At 43.4% G+C, this 17,788-nt stretch overlaps 1 protein-coding gene across 1 annotated transcript in view; it reads left to right on the forward strand.

Moving 5' to 3' along the window:
- The first annotated feature begins 17,502 nt into the window (after positions 1 to 17,502).
- IFNGR1 (interferon gamma receptor 1) overlaps positions 17,503 to 17,788 on the forward strand; it is a 22,551-nt gene continuing 22,265 nt past the window's right edge. The window contains 1 exon segment of the mRNA XM_035899901.1: positions 17,503 to 17,646. Within this exon segment, the coding sequence (XP_035755794.1) occupies positions 17,619 to 17,646 (28 nt within the window). The 5' untranslated portion in view covers positions 17,503 to 17,618.

Here is a 17,788-nt window from a genome sequence, read left to right on the forward strand (position 1 = left end):
ATTCAGACCTGCCTAAACAACTCCAGGCCATGCCGCAAAGCTTGTCAGGCGTTAAACTCCTGCTAGGCAGTGACTCAGTTTGGTCTGCTGACAGCAAAACAGCACCCTGAGGGGCAGGTGTGAAACTGGCATTTCAAATGCCATTAGCATTTCCACTGTTTCTGCAAAGCTAGCATGAGGACAAGGTCTCCCAAGCTACCTTCCCATGGTCCTGGGCAATGAGGCATAGCTCCCCCAACAGAAAAAAAAGACTACAAAAAGTACACTTACATGGCGTGAGATCAGGTTGCATCATGGCAGTAATCTAAACCACTTGGGACTATTTGATTAGCATCATCAAGCATCTCTCCATTGCCTCAGCATCCCTCCTTGTCTCAAGAAGCAGCTGCAATTTCTCTAAAAACAAATGGAAAAGAAAACGCACACACACACACACTCAAAATCCCAACAATAAACAGGAAGATTATCTCCAGCTCTTTAAATCCCAAGTTAAAAACAAACCAAACCAAGCAAGTTATAATGCATTATTGTAAATAAAGATGGTTTTGTCTGGAAAATAACTTGCTCCGTCATCAGTTTTCCTTCTTTTGTCTTTTGCATGCCCTGTAGTGTATAATGTCAGCTTATTTAGGAACAGAGGTCCTCTTCTATTTTTACAGTTCCGCAGATAACATAGAAAAAGGATTTCAAAACTCATTCAGGGAAGTGGCAGTTGAAACGTTCTGTGTCATGTAGCACTCTTGCACAATGTAAGCCTTTTGCATTCCCTTGCCAGCCACAGTTGGTAATTTTTGCGGACTCTTTCGTACTCTTCTGTAACTGAGTATCCAGAGACCACCATGATCACCTGGTCTGTCTTTATGCACAGTGTAAGCACTTACTAATTTCTGCACTATACTTCTTAGTTTCTGCATTAATCCTAGAACTTCTGTTTGGCTATGGCATATTTTCTAGAAAAATGCTTGCTCTTGATACAATATCAAGGGCTAAAAATCCCACTAGTTCCCTGCGCAATTTGTTCTGATGCAACATATTGCTAAAAAGTATATACCTTTTTTTGCATTGCATCTGTTTACAGCTTTTCCCCTATATTAAAGATCTATCTCCTATCAGAAACCGCTTCCACATCTAGGGAGATCCCAGTTTGCCTTCTGTCAGATAAACTGTACTAGCCGACTTGGTTTGGTCTCTCTTTATCAGGAAGAATTTCCAGACCTTAAATTATTCTCTTCTGGACAAGCTGCAATTTTCAAGCAATCCAGGCACCATAAATAGTCACTACATTGAAGTATCTACGCCAATTATTTTATCTGTGGTTATAACACTGTGTCTCTTCTACGCTTGTCTGATGTTGTTCTGCTTATGCGTTCCAGAGTTATATTAGCTCTCTGACATACAGCTTTCTATTGGGAGCTCCTAAGAAGTAGCATCCTAAGTAAAACCAGATGTCCATCGGCCCTTACCCTCACAGTGGCACTTAGGATAGGGTGTATCGGTGCTCAGAATAGGGTACGTGCACTCATTTAGATACAGGGCACATACAGAGAGATCCTCTCCTTGATAACACAACCTAGCATTTGGCAAAGTACCTCACCAGCAAACTCAACAAAGCTCTCCACGTCGATCCATTACCGGCACCACATGACGCTAAGCAGGTAGAATATGCGACAGCAATGGGTTTTTTTTCCCCTACAACCAACTTGTTATATGCATTGCTGACTGTATTTGATTTGAAGGAAAAGCAAGAAAATATTTGACGTTGTTACTTTAAACAGCATGCTGAACATCTTCCTCGTAAACATGCTGTCCTTCTGAAGTCAGGGGTTGACAGAGAGGAAGTGCTTTTTTGATATTTTTTTTCCTAAATAAATTTGAAGACTTTTTTTTTTTTTTAACCTATAAAATACAGGTATGAAGACATTTCAGTACAATTTTGCTAGACATGTTACAAAGACCTTCATTAAATAAAAATCCTCACCACGAGCATATGCCCCAAACAATAAGTTCAATGATAACACTTCTAGATTTTCCTAAATGTAAACTGCACCCAGCTAATGACCTCAGTCTGTTCCCATATGAAGTTTCATTTTGACTTTGGATGGAACAGATGTAACTAAATTTAAAGAGAAGCTAGCAAGTCAAAAAGTCAGACCTGCAAAGCTCATTTTGAACTGTGAGTGCGCACTGGCAGGATGGAAGGCCTATGAATTTACCCACTGACTGCCCACCGCTTTCCTGTAGAATTATCTTTATGTATGTTAATAAAATTCTGACTTACACAAAACAGAAAGCAAGTGATATGAAATAAAAATAAAATAGGTTTGCTGTAATTTCAGCCAAACTTACATTTACCTTCAGAAGGCCACATAGATGGGAACTTATTAGTCTTCCAGTCCCTGTTTTGAGAATAGAAACTATTTCTTCAGAATGTTTATATGCTGTTAAAGCAATGACACTGTACTCAGTCAACTTAAATGTGATGTAAAGCCCTTTGTGTTAAGGTTTAGCAGCCCCTTCAGTGATTAACTTGCAAATTTTACAATGTTAAAAATGCACATTAGTGAAGTAGCTACATCCATTCCTCCCTGCACGTGTGCTTTTAATGCAAACTTCACAGGCACCTAGCTGTAGACAGAAATGTAATTCAGTGTTTTTCTCACTGCCTTTCAAACACAGATGTGTTTTCTTCCACAGCTATTGTATGACATATGTGCAGCACCTATTAGAAACAAGGAAAACTGAGGAAGTGCTAGAAGATGTCACTCATAAAAGGTCATTTGACAAGGGCAGCAGCAGGACAAGAACCCGATCCCTGGCTCCTAAGTCTTAGGCCAGTGTTTTCCTTTCTTCTTTCTTTTTGCTGCCTCCTTTACTCTCTAAATCAAGCTATTTCTTTTCTGCTCAGACGTATCATCAATGCCACAACACTAGAACTCCAGCTTTTAATACTCCCTCAGTCCCACATGAAGCATCGTGCCTAACACAAATAGCTCTCCGGTTCGATCTGACAGATGCCTCCGGGGGCACAGGATGATAACAGAGAAAACCACGTAATGATGCACTCAGCACACAGTCACTCTCAGCAGCAGCAGATTTCACAGCAGGGCTTACGAGTCCTTCTTAGGACTAAAGGGAATAGACTGCTGTAACACGCAGTCTTTCATGGTAATGCAGGAGGATGGGGGGGGTTAATTCGCGGGGTCTGAGCGCTGAGGAGGGAGGCATTTTCCACTTCCCTGTGCACTTGTATCTAGTTCTCACGCTTTGCATGTGGCCAGTGAGCAGAATGACCTTGAGCAAATGGCTGTGGCAGCAAAGCGGCCCCAGAGAAAGAGTCATGGGTGGGGGAAAGATGCTTCAGCCGTACAGTTACACATATCAGCTACATCTCCCCAGCCCTGACATTCCTTAGAACAGGTACATCTAAACAATTACAATAGGAGATTAAAGCCAAACATGCTCCAGATGTCACCACCCAAGTCCCTTGGATATGAGGAAATAAAAATGAGAGTACCATTTGCCGTGATTGCTGGGCTAGCTGCTCCAGTCTTGCTCCTGAAGCCCTTCCCAAGTGTGCCTTCACAGGAGTCAGGCCTCTGGCAGCTCCCACGGGCTTACTGTTGCCACTCATGAATTATAAAAGAGGGGCTGAAGCTCTCCTTCCCTGCAAGACACACCATGCCAAAGCAATGGGCTTTAGGAGCAGAAGGGGAAGAACACGGGGACTGGATGTGGCAGAAGCTGCCATGCAGGCTGGTCGCTGTGGAGGATGTCGTGGTTTAACCCAGCTGGCAACTAAGCACCACGCAGCCCCTCGCTCACTCCCCCCTCCCTCAGTGGGGATGGGGGAGAGAATTGGGAAGAAAAAAAAGTTAGAGCCGTGGCCTGAGATAAAGAGAGTTTAATAAGAGAAAATAATAATAATAATAGTAATAATGCGAATGATAAGAGAATGTACAGAATATACAAAACAAATGATGCACAATGCAATTGCTCACCACCCGCCGACCGATGCCCAGCCCGTCCCGAGCAGCGATCACTCCCTGAGCCGCGATCAGTCCCCGAGCAGCGATCACTCTCCCTGCAACCGACCGACCGACTAACCCCCCCGAGCATGACGTTCTATGGTATGGAATAGCTCTTTGGTCAGTTTGGGTCAGCTGTCCTGGAGCTTGGAGGGGTTGCAGAGCAGTGCTGTGTGGATGAGTTGCATGTACCACAATGGGAAGGAGGAGGTCAAGTCAGGTGAAATGACAGCAAAAGCCCTTGTAATCCTCAATAAATCTGCAGCTCTGACTTTGAAGGTCCCAGAGTCGCCAGCCACCCCTTCACTTTGCAGTCAGACTCACCTAGGGAATTCCACACAATCCTTTGACACAGCTGTTCAGAGGGACTTCTTATCCATTTTTCCAGATTAAAGCACTAGATATTCTTTCACCTAAAATCACAAAGCATGCAAGACTAAAGCATGAAACCAAACACTAGATCTACACGTCTTTTTGCTTAAATTTTCTTACAACACTGACATTCCTCATCTCTGGGGGAAAAAAAAAAAAACCATAAACAAATGCAAAACCCACAAACAAACAAACAAAACCTTTACTGCCTGCCTGCAACATTATCTCTCTTTTTACAGGTCACACCAGCAAGTTAGCTTTTTCACTGATGTGCTTGGGCAGCTCTTGAAATCCCATAGAAGTTTCTATTCTGCACTCTTGCCTCTCAAAGGGTGTTTTAGTCAATACACTGCCAGCTGTTTTATCTTAATTCTTCTGAAACCGTGTGCCTGAGGCAGGCTTGGGTGTTACGGTGTTCATACTCCTTGTTGGTTCTTCAGCAGTCTCTTTACAGCTTCCTCTGATGTAATTCCATTAATCTGGAAGATCATACATAAGCCTGGCAGCCAGGCTTAGTTAAAAACTAACAGGAAATCTGACTCATTCGTCAAGCTCGTAAGGAAAAGAATGCTGACATTTTGCCCAGTCATCACAATAGCCACGCAGAGACACGTACACAAAAATGCCGAGGCCCCCTCTTCCCAGCCACCCAGTTCCGTTTATCCCCCAAAACACATTTTATCTATCAAACCCCTTGTTATGGTCAGGTTGTAAGGAGCATTTTGGCTGCAAACCAGCTCACTCGGTCATGTGTTGAAACGGAAAAAGAAGAGCAGTTACTATATTTATGTTCATTTTCTTCTGCAAATATATGCTAGTCTGTATGTTGTTTTTAATCATTAAAATCATTTAATCATTAACCTGCTTGCATCCCTTTTCCAGCAACAGCAACTGTCAAGACTACAGCTCTTGGGGCATCAATCACAACCACTCATTTAAATATGGGAGCAATTTAATCATCTACTTTATGATAGATGATTAAACCTAATCATCTACTTTTTATGCTTTGAAACATAACAGTGTTTAACATTTGTTTTTCAGCAGAAAGCTTAGTATCTTGAAGTGTCAGCAAAAAGACTAACGTTCAGCTTCTTGACTCCATTTTGCCAGCCAAGTCACTGATCTTTCAGAATAGCAGCAAACTGAATAGGCGAGTGCTTGTCTGCCATTTCCATCTCTTGAGGAAAAAAAACCCCACTTCCTCTTTGGTCAAAATCATTCAAAGACTTGGCAACGAACACATTCCTCTGGGACTACTTCCCTGCCTTTAAAAACTAAGTAATTATTTCTGGCTCCCTTTTAGACCCCCTCCACATTTCTGTAACCTACAGCTCTTTTCATGTGTTATCAGCCAAAGATGATCCCTTCTCAGCCACAGCAGGCATGACACAGATGCCTCATGCTCCCCTCTTCTAAACACTGATATATATAATGTATTTGCAGTATATCTAGGCTGGCCTTGCAGCACATGGCGAAACATCTCAGCATATGGCAGGCTGCCAAAAAAATATCAAAAAACCCAGACGCATATTTGTCCTCCACCCAGAAGCTAACAGAAGTACAGGAACCATTTTGCAATCCAAAGCTGCTGACAAACTTCAGCCTTGGCCCAATGTATCTGCATTGACAAAGAAAATCCTTTGAAAGGGAGTCTCTTCTGGGTCACTCTTATGTCATGGTTTAACATCAGAGTGGGTTTTCATTACGTGTCTTAACATTTATTAACTTCTGCATTAGGAGAAAAAGGAAGAAAATGAAAAATGCATTTTTTTTCTTCACACCATATTATTGGTGTTTTGACACCAGTATGAAAATAAAGACTTCATCCTTGATCTGTAAAGTAAAAGCAAGTTCATGTTTACTTTATATTAACAAGACCCACTGTGTACGAAGGGCTATCTCAGGTCTTCATGTTCATCTCATATCTGCTGTTATTTGCTGAACATACTATTATTCCTCTTGAGTCTAACTTGCAGAAACTTATAGTGATTTTTATTTCCTTTAGGAGCAAAAATTGAGAGTGAGTTATGGGTTCCTTTTCTAACAGAACCTGAACATTGTAAGAAACAGGTCTTTCCTAATATCTTCAAGCTTTTTCCAAAAGCAGTGTTGTTCCTAAAAGTGTTCCTGTTCTTTGTTTTAGTCCCTATTATTTCTTTCTTCTGTTCATAGTTTGGGTTTTTTCTACTTCTCCTTCCTGTTCTCCACGTGCTTCCAAGTATTGTTTCTGCAGGGATATCTGCTCACAGCCACATGTCCCTCGCTACCACATTCACAAAGCTCAGCTTCTGACTTGCATAGTGGCCTGTGTTCGAGCAGTAGCTCCTGCTGTTCCAGCTATAAAAAGTGTGCATGCCCTCAGCACAGGACCGCGGTCATGTCCACCAGATGCAGTGAAGCTTCTCAGCCTCAGTAATTAAAACACCTTCTCTCTCAGGTCTGCCCATCTTCCCACTGAAGTACAAAAGCATGACATTCTGTACGGCCCAAAAAAGTGAAGGGAAAAGAAATAAAGACAGCTTGCAAGCAGCACAAATGCAGCTATGTAGAGAGGCCAAAACCCCAAAAAGTATCCAAGCGTGGAGATCCTGCCACAGCTAGCCTTTCATTATGCATTTTCCTGAGCAAAACTTTTGTTGTTGACTGAGGGACTCCAATCCAGGCAGAAACAGGGCATCTATGCAGAAGGATTTGGGGGGTGGCACTCCCCATTCCCTGTTCCCCACACTGAAGCTGCCTCTGGCCAGGGGGAGAGGCAGCCTGGCTGCGAAGGCCGTTGATGAGGCTCCTTCAGGAAAAGGGGAGTCCTGGGCTCTGGTTCTTACTGGTAGTAGTGTTACGGTTATACTCAATTATTTGCAGACCGGGTGGCAGTGTGGCAATGTGGTAGCAACCTAGTCAGCCACCCCTTTTGGCCAGCAATGACCAATGCTATGCCCTGTGTCTTTTCAACACCTGGAAGCAGCATATCCCCAAAGATGCCCCTCAAACTTCCTTCGTTCTCCACTCTGTTTGCTACAAATTGCAGAGCCTGACCGAATATTGTCAGCCTCCTTCAGCAGACCAAAATGCACCTGTCCAAAGGCAGTCCTGTGCCTATAAACCTTCACGTATTGCCAGTCCCCTCTGGATATCTTCAGTTGCATATGGTATCTCAGAGAAGCAAAATTCTCCACAGATCAACCACACTTCCAGGTTACGCCTTTCTTATTTCAGGTTAATTCCTGGTTCCTATTAAAGTCCCGCCCCAGGCTGGATAAGCCAGATACTTTTCCAAGGTTAAATGCTCTTGGATCTCTCTCCAGCTTGAATCTTCCTCTTCATTTTCACAGCTGTTTATCTGCACCACGAAGTTGAGTTGAGCTGAACAAACCTCACAGAGGAATCAGAGGAATTATCTCTGTGTTAACAAACCTGTGCATTAATTAAGAGTAGGGAAACTGGCCCGCCCTGGCTGGGAAACAGGGTGTTCACAGGCAAGAGTTCATGAGAAACCGATCAAGTTTTCTGTTGGGCGGTCTTAACTAATGTCTTTGGCTGGCCCAATTTCCTGTAAATACAGCTGGCACTTGCAGTGGTTTTTCGTTCTCTGATCTTTTTCTCCACTTGCCCCCTCTGCTACAGCAAGCAGTCACTAACCCAAGTTGTTAAAAAGATGCAAGGACCTTGCCTTTCCTGTGTAAGCTTAGCACATGTGGAATTATCCTAAAGAGTGGGTCAAAGTTTCGACACAAACAATATACATCTCTACCACATATTTGCAATATAAGGCAATTGGGCGGGGAGGAGAAAACTGGGACATTTTTTCTTTTAACCCAGCTGGACCTGAAGCTTTTCTATGACAGTACTTTATTCCTCAGGCCACACTGGTTTTCCTTCAGTTTGTACTCAAAACATAGTAGTTACGAAGATTGCTCCAGAATAACAACAACAAAGTTTAGTTTGGGAATGGAAAATACAATTACTTTCTATCTCCTGGAGATCTGCCAATGTATACTCTGATCCTTGTGTAAGGGTAAGTGGGAGGAGAGTGTTTGCTCCTTTAAGGGCATCTGGTCAAGGACCTTCTTCGATGAAGAAAAGAGATAATAAGAGAAGGATGAAGCCATAAACAAAACATATAGGGACACAGACCTGATTGACAAATGGTAAGGGAGGCAATAACGGGAACCAAACCTGGTCAGTCACACCGACTGATGAGGGCGCGTGAGAGTGTGGGGAGGTTTATTCCAGTGAGGTTATCCGATCGGGGACTTTGTCAATTGGGAAACTAAGGGGAAAAGGTGGGAATCAGAAATAAATAGATGGAGAGACAGGCCTGGCAAAACAATGACAAAATCCAGCCACACTAATTGATGGGCTATCAAAAAACTACCAGTGCCACTTCCAGGAAGATCAACCTGGACTTTGCAAGTGGCTAGGACTGCAAGCCAGGGGAGACCTGGGCAGGGAGGGGTGTGGGAATGGGCAGAGCTGTACAAACTTCTGGGGAACACACAGGGGAAGGGGCACAGGGAGGAACAAAGAGGAGGGTAGGCAAAAAAGGGTATAAAGGGGCCAGTTGGATGTAAAACGTGTCTGGTCAGTGCGTTTATCTGGCTGAGCCCTGCACCTGATCACCACAGCCTGTCCTTTATAGGAGTGAGAGAGGCGAGTGAGGGGCTGGCGGAGGGATGTGGGTCACAGCCTGGGTGCCTGGTGCTGGCTCCTGGGGGTGAGGGTCTGTATCTTTACAATCTTTACAACAATTTTCTACAATGAGGGTGGTGAGACACTGGAACGGGTTGCCCAGAGAGGTGGTAGAGGCCCCATACCTGGAAACATCCAAGGCCAGGTTGGATGGGGCTCTGAGCAACCTGATCGAGTTAAAGATGTCCCTACTCTCTGCAGGGGGGTTGGGCTAGATGGCCTCTAAAGGTCTCTTTCAATCCAAAACATTCTATGATTCTATGGTCTCCTCCAAGCGAAGTGTGGAGGGGATGTCCATGCGTGCTCACCAGCAAATTTTAAGCTGAACCAGCCAGTGAATAAGGGGGCCTCAGGTCCAGGGTATCAGGCAGTGCTGCTATGCCCAGGGGAACTGTGAACATGGGGTGTCTGTGGGATGAGTGTGTGAGTGGGTGGGTGTTTGCAGTGAGCCTCAGGCTGGACCAACTGGAGAGTGGGAGACCCGTAGGGCTGGTAAGGGGGGCTGGAATGCCAGCAGGGTGCCGGGTGGGCAGAGGGGTTGTGCTGGTGCTCAGGGGATCCGCAAATGCATGTGTACTTATGAATCCAGAGAGGGTGATGCGTGTGCCTGCACTAGTGACCTTCTGCCTCTGTCAGCTCAAGAGGGCGGAGTTACTTGGCTGTCTGTATTCCATGTGAGACCTGCACATGGGTACTTTTGAAGGCAGAGCATTATCTGGAGGAGGCGGACACTCTCTTAGCATCCTTTAACACCTTGCTTCCCTTCCAGACAGCAGGAGGAATTAGTCATTTGTGCATCTGACTTGCAATTTTTCCATGCTCATCTTCTCTTTTTATTCAGCAGATGGTTATGGAGAGAGTGGAATATAACTGCCCTAATTAAGGTCAGGAGGCCGAGAATGATTGCTTTTCTACAACCTGTTCTGTATGCTTGTGGACCTGCATGTGCTTTTACGGATGTATGTACCCATATACTGAATAGTTGTACAGAAAAGAGAAGCTCAAAGGTGTATTTCTTACCTAAGGTATCTGAAGGACTATTTTTTCCTCCTGGTTGACTTCCATGAAAATAAATGTCTTTGATGAGAACAAAGAGCGGTACATGATTTTCTGGTGTGATTGCGGGTAGTTTTTTCTCCAACACATTCACAGTGTAGGTTCAAAGATTTCCCCAAATGATAGTGTTCTGTTTTGCTTTGGGAACAGGATGTTTAGGGAACCAAATTGTGAAACGGACCATGTGTGCAGTCAGCTGCTCTCCAACATGGTTTTCAAGTCCTTTGTTCTATCTACAGAAGTTTGTTCTACCAAATAAGATGCACTGGAATGCAAAAATGACAGTTCCGCCTATCACACCCTGGTGTTGTTAAATCTTCAGTACACATACGCTGTGAGGCCTGTCTCCCCTGTCTTTCCTGGAAAACTGATTATTAGCGCTGCAACTGAACATCAGTAGTTTAGAGAAAAAGGACTAAAAAATTATACCTGTATATTCTGGACAAACTATACCTGTATATTCCTGACAGCTTTATACTTTTGAGTGGAGTGATTTTATCTGATTTTATCTTTACACACCATTTCAGAGATCCTCCCTGCTTCCCGGCAGATGGGTGTTTTGAACACCTTGGGTGCATATGGCCTTCCTCGCAATAACAGAAAACCACCACAAGTTTCATGCTGTTTTTCAGGTAAAACATAAAGAACTGTAGAAAAGTCTATTTTCAGCAAAAATTCAGGAAAACAGAATCACAAAAGCTACTAATTGGTTGGTTATCTGCTTGTTTGCTGCATAACATGTTATGTTCTACAGTATGCTATAAAGATTGTTACAGATTGGTCTCCTACTATGAAAGTGAATTAATTTTGTCTTACAAAATCTAAAACATTCTTGACATTTTTGTTTTTAGCAACTAATTTCTTAGGCTGAAGTTGATACAGTGGATGTATAGATTCATTTATTAATTTTACTGTGTGCCAGATCTTTGAACTGCCTAGTCTGCGTGTAGCTCTGCTGGGCATTTTGTTTCAATATGATTACAAATGAAACCCATGGCCAGGAGAAATCAGAAAGATTCCTTGTGAAATCAAGTGCTCTTTTTCTCCTTTCACCAGGTTTTATTCCCCTTTTGGCAGTACTATTGCAAAGTATTGTCAGCAGATTTTTTTCTCTTATGGGGGTATGGTTTGATTTTTGTCCTACAAATCCTTAAAAAAAAAGGTTGAGAGGATATCAGTAATATACTCTAAAAGAACAAATATGCTCTAAAATAAAATATTCTCAGCAGCTAATATTTTTATACATTCTTTAGTTCACTGGTAATCCAGGTAGATCACCGGAGTATTTTTCACTGCTATAGCAGGTAGTGTTGTTAAGTAATATCTTTCTTAAACGATCACATTAAAACTAACCAGGTTTTCATTCCCATTAATCTTACCAGGAAACAGTGCCAGGCTCTAACCTTGCAAAAATTAGAAACCTTCTTCTAATTTTCAGCCTTAATTCAGGCAGGAACATTTTCTACTTTGTGATTTTGTGCAAACTATCTTTTGGTTTTAAAAACCTGAGACTGCTTGAACCATGAACATGTTTACAGAGAGAAGATCCCCCTTCAGCCTTTTGTTATACCAGACTAGACAAGACAGACATTTTTAGCCTCTTCTCAGAAAAGAGGATACCCACTTTGAACTGTTGATTGGAATAGCTCCTTTCAGCACCCGTTCCTGGCTGTATTTGTCCTCTTGGGACAGAGGTGAGCAGTGCAGTGCAGTGCTGCAGAAGGCATCTATCTGCTTCTTCAAATGACGGAATTGATACTTCCCTCTCTCCGCTGGATTCAACACGCTTCCAGTTGCTGAGCCTGATAATTGACAAAAAAAAAAAATCAGATTCCATTTCCCACAGTATTGTTTGTTAGCACACAGCTCAATAACAGCAAGTTTCATGACACAGTAAATTACTGCACAGAATAAAGACCAAGTGTTTGTTCTGGCTTCAGCTTATGTGCCTGTTTTCCTGACCCACCACTTAATTTTTCAAATGTGCTGTTGTTCTTTCTAAACAGCAGAAGCATAAAACCAGCAAATTATATCTAATGAAGGATCAAGGTGACAAAGGATTGTTGATAAATTTGGCAAGATGGGTGCAAATGTAAAACATTTAAAAAAAAATAATTGAAAACTCTCTGTCATCTGAGATTTCTCTGAGACATCTCTCAGCAACATGTGTCCATGGACAAGCCCAACAGTATCCTGGCTCAGGAATACTCACTTTCCCTGTGGGATCCTACCGCATGCCAACTTTTTCTACGGGTAACAGCATAACATTGTGTACAAATGAGTAACTGGAAATCCCCAGCTTCTGCTTCCTGTTGCTAATCAACCCTAGCAGATCTATTGCAATGGCTGTTTAATTCTCTTTGGATGTTTGTGAAAAAGAAAAAAATGCTTGGCTGGTATCAGTACACACACTGACTTTTTAATATGTTGCTTTTTCTATTTGACTCCACCTTCTTTTTCTGGTACTCATTTCAATTATGTTATCTTCGGCCTCCTCCCTTTCCAGATAATAGAACTTGCTTCAGAAAACACACAAGTCAGCTAAGAAAATTTTCTGTGAGCAGCAGAATTAATGAAGCCTGGTTTCCTACAGATTTATGTTGCTGATTCCCAAGTCCCATCCTCACATCATGTCCCCTCCAATAACTTCGGTAGGCACAACCAGCACTTTAGATGGCCAATATGATTTATACACGTGCTGCTTGGCTCAGCAGTCCCCATACATTGCACAACCACTCAGATATCATGTTCCTGTGGTTGTTGCTAAAGAGAATATATTGCATCCCTTTCTCTCTTACTGGGAAATGAGTCTTAGATTACTTTAAAATGAAAATAAATGGGCCTCTGACAAAGTGTCAGTATAATCACAACAAATACTACGAGCATACACAAATTTCAGTTAGAATCCACCCAATCATGAGGATTAAAAAATACCTTAAAGTTGAGTTCTTACTTTTTTTTCCATAAAGTATTTTATTCTGTATTGTGCATACTGCTGAAAGTATCTGTGCCCATTCTCAGACCTCCTCATTATTTATAATCCCATTCTGCTTTTGAGTATTTACATAGACTACATAGACTTCTAAGAAATTATACTTAATTTCAATTGAATCGATTAATGCTTATCCTGGCTATACATGATGGTTCTGCTATGAATTTTTAATCACCAGTTACCATGCAGAATTGCAGTATCTCCCATTGTGAGACTTTGTTCATGCTATGAAAATGCTGTTTAAAAATTCATAACATTCAACAAAACAGGTAATTTCCATCCTTTAGTTTCTCCCCAGTAGCCCGTCAGAGACAACAGTGTGGTCTGTAGATTGATTTGCATAATAGAATAATTAGTGTCTTTAAAGGCATTATATGCAGTATCTCTAAAACATAGCTAATATTTGGCAGTTATTTTGCATGGGACTTTCCACATCAGACAGAGACATTGGATTACTGAAACAGAACAAAGGACCCAACATTTTTTCTTCTGAGACTGACCATGGTGTTATCTAGGTTTTATGAGGTGGGACTCTTTATCAGAAGACATTTTTGCACCTAGATTAATGGCACTCTTTTCCAGAAAGTTATAGAAAATATGACCTTTCTGGTCTATGCTGTAGCTCTTACGAGGTCTAGGCCAGATGTAAACGTACAGAAGTTCACAGTGGCATTGCACAGAGCTTTTGACTGCACCGTGATTTTGTTTTTCGTGCTTGTTCTTCCTGTGCTCAAGGAAGGACATGCTTAGATATACCTCCCTCACCTCTTAACCAATAGCTTAGATTAGTCTCATTTCTGTAACAGTGCTATTTTTGCCAAGCAAGGCCATTAGCCTTTTACTCAGACCTGCATGGGATGGGACAAGCAACTACACTAACGTACAGTAAGGTTTGCACTATAACTTCATGTATAAAGCACGGAAGACTAAGGTATTAGGGGAGAAAAAAAAAACCAACCCAAACCAAATGACCCACCTCCCAAATGGAGTAACTCTCTCTAGCTTTCTCTTTTCTTAAGGGAAGGGTCTCAGAATGTTCAAGTATATTTAAGAAAGTGAGAAGCTCCTGGTTTTTCTTTTACCTCATTCAGAGCTCCAACTAAACATAGTCCCTCTCCTTTTACTGATGGGGGTTAATGACTCTCCTTTCTGTCCCTAACCATCAGGGTACCTCTCCCAGCCTGAGAGCAGACCGGCTGTCATGCAGAAGCTGGTCTGCATTCCTGTCCGTTAGGCTAGTTTGGTCTCCGGGTGCATATCAGATCACACATGCATCAGACAAACACAAGTAACAGAGCGTGGGAGGTATCTGCCAACCCAGCAGCTACAGCAGAGCAGCTGTTAGACTGAAAACACCGCAGCTTTTTAGAGACTTGCTCATCAGCTCATAACCCCGTCTTCTTAATCTATCCTTGCTACCTTTCTCTGTTTCCTTTTACCTTACAATTCAGGCAGGTACCTTCCTCAGCCTCAAATAAACCTTTGATTTGGTCTTTGATTTGGTGGTTGACTCCTAAGTAGCACTCATTGCTGCTGCCCTGTTGGAGAGGTGACCACCCCAGTCAGCTCCCGCTAGGCCAATAACAGCATTTGGTGATACCACAATTTCCACGGTGCATTATTTATCTACTTCCTTCAGGATTCAGTGCAAGGGTAATTACAGGATATGCAGCATGGGAATTTAAAGGTGTTTAATCCTAGGATATAGATAATTTCCTGGGTAGTGGGACATTTATTTTCTCTTCCAGAATGAGTGATATAAGTCTCTGATAAGACCACAGCTCAGACTGCTTCAGGTCTCATTGCTTTGGTTCTCTCGTTCCCGGAACTGTGAATTTGGAAAGAACGGGTAGCTGAGGAGAATCAAAATGGGCAGAAATTTGAAATGACTGCTAGAGAGTTAGGAACGATGCTCCTGGAAAATCAAATGTGTATTTTTACCATAAGTCTGTATGAGAAGATCACTGAACTTCCTGACAGATTCATGGGATATATAGGAGCTAAATGATCACTAATGAGCACTTTTCTTTTTTTTATTTTGGGGGTGGGGGGGTGAGGTGTCTGATTATTTGTACCTTTTGAAGGTGAACACAACTACTGCTTTTAATCACTAGGGAAAAGCTCTGTTTAGAGATAACTTCTTTCTGTCTGTGACTTCTCTTTGTGATAGTATTTAAAGAAAAGGTGGCACTACCTTTGAAACATGCCTGTCCTAAGGGTATTCTCAGACAGCCTCATGCAGGCTCCAGACTTGTTCCCACACTGACACTTTATCTTACCTCAAGGTCCTTGGGCAGTATTCCAAAGCCAAAACCCTGAGGGTCCAGAATGTAGCCTGGTCTGGGAGAAAGCACATAGGTAACCGCAATGACTGTCATGATGAAACAGAGGAGCAGGCATTTCAGACTAGACTAAGCGGGGTGAAGATCCTGTACCTCTATCTGCAAGGACAGCAAAACCCCAAGGAGCACTACTGCACATGCACATGAAGGCACAATAACTCTGTGAGACAATTAAGCAATAGCTAACAAACAAACAAACAAAACAACAAGCAAGCAAGCAAAAGGCTGTGGAAACTTGTACCACAACGTGAGAAGCTGGTTATCTTGTCAAGACCTTTCTCACAGAGGGCATGTGACCACCCTCAGGCTGAGCATGAAAAGGAGTGCAAAGGAGGAAGTCACAAGACACTTTACATTATAATGGCCTTTTTTTTTTTTTTCTATTTTCCAACATACAACAATTCAAGACAAGGAAAAATTTTAGGAAGTTTGTAAAGTTTTTGTGGGGATGGACTCCACTGGCCGCACAGCGAGAGCAGCCCTGGCCCGGAATGGTGTACAGGGGTTCTGGTGGCACATTTCCTTAATTTCTCTGTAGAGAGCTGACTTAATTTTTATTCATTGTTCTCAGCTTTCATAATGTTCCATCAAGTCCGTGCAGTATCGTCATAAAAAAACCCCAACCTTATTAGGCTCTGTGGTTGTGACACCTACCTTAGGCACACTGTCAGCCCTTGACACGACTGTCAGAATACCTGACCTCTATCCAGGGCTGGTCATTCCTTGTTCTCACTTAGTTTTGTGTAAAACACCATTTCAATCATAGGATTGTTTAGGTTGGAAAAGACCCTTAAGATCATCAAGTCCAACCGTTAACCTAGCACTGCCAAGTCCGCCTCTAAACCATGTCCCTAAGCTCCACATCTGCAGGTCTTTTAAATACCTCCAGGGATGGGGACTCCACCGCTTCCCTAGGCAGCCCGTTCCAATGCTTGACAAACCTTCTGGTAAAGAAATTTTTCCTAATGTCCAGTCTAAACCTTCCCTGGTGCAGCTGGAGGCCATTTCCGCTCATCCTATCTGTTATGCACTAGCCAATATGTTACGTGTTAGAAAATAGCATGCGAGCGTGCCGCCATTCAGGAAGTTAAAATCCACGTGCCAGTGAGTGGCCAATATTTTGGGCAAGGCAGTTAAGCACTCAGCTGTGAAGCTTGTTACTGCATTCTCATTAAGCACCAAGGTCACTCTTGTGAGTGTAGTGCTGCTACGTAACGTGAGCGTCGTTCCACAACCCATTTTCTTCAGCCTTAGTGCAGCCAAGAGGAGATGTTTGCTCTATAACCCGCGCTCACCCAACACCCCACAGCGCCGCCTCATCACCCATGGGGACACCATCATTTCTCAGGCTGTACCAGTGAGGTGTTGTCTTCAGCATCGAGTGCTGGCTTGTGATCTTCCCGCTCCTCGCTACTTATTCCCTCCCATGCAGCAAATTGTGCTGTCTCCTCAGTTTTGCAAATCCAGACAGCAGATGGCAAGAAAAGCAATTCCTCTACGCCCTTCCCCAGGAAGTGGGACAAAGTTTGGGATAGGAAATAGAAGGCGAGGCAGCAGCCAAAGTTACTTTTTCCAGGAGAGCCATGAGAAAGGGGAAGCATAATGACTTTGACAGTTCACCCTGTTTCCTCTTTTCTGTCTCTTTGAAAGCCTGGGAAGAAGCATGGGTGTGAAGTATCCCTCAAGCTGCCTCCATTTTAGGTCTAGAAAAAGTGTTATCTGCAGAATTTCTAGCAGGAGCTTAAAAAGCTGCTACACCCTCCTTACAGCTGGGGAGGTGTGTGGCAGAAGAGGTTTCTTCCGTGTCCCTCTCCTCATCTGGCCCAGAGTGGCCTTGAGGTTGGATGCTTGAGGTGCAGGATTAGCTGGCACTGAGACACCGGGTGGGAGACGTAGAAACGGGAGGGCGGAAGAAGCTGCAATCTCCACCTTGCTTGGCAGCCCTTCGCTTCATTTTTTGAAGCACACACACACTGAGGTGTTTTGCCAGAAAGAATAAAATCTCTCAGCATAAACTAGGATTCCTCTCCGTGCCCGAATTCGAAGTACCGTTTCCGAAAAAAAACCCCACGGGATGAACGCTTTGTGTTTTTTAAGGAACGGGGAGAGCGCAGGAGTCCCAACGTGGCGAGGAGGAGGACGATGCTTTTTCAGCGGCTGGGGCTGACAGGTAGGACACAGCCTCGGCACTTACACAAAGGATGAACACAGCCGGGGCATGGCGGCGGCCAACATCTCCCCATCGCCCCGCTCCGGCGCCGTGGCTCCGGCCTCCTCCCCTGCCCGCAGCGCCCCTCAGGCCGGCCCTCCCC

This window comes from Egretta garzetta, unplaced genomic scaffold, assembly GCF_000687185.1.
Source record: "Egretta garzetta isolate BGI_Z169 unplaced genomic scaffold, ASM68718v1 scaffold397, whole genome shotgun sequence".
NCBI classification, from domain to species: Eukaryota; Metazoa; Chordata; class Aves; order Pelecaniformes; family Ardeidae; genus Egretta; species Egretta garzetta.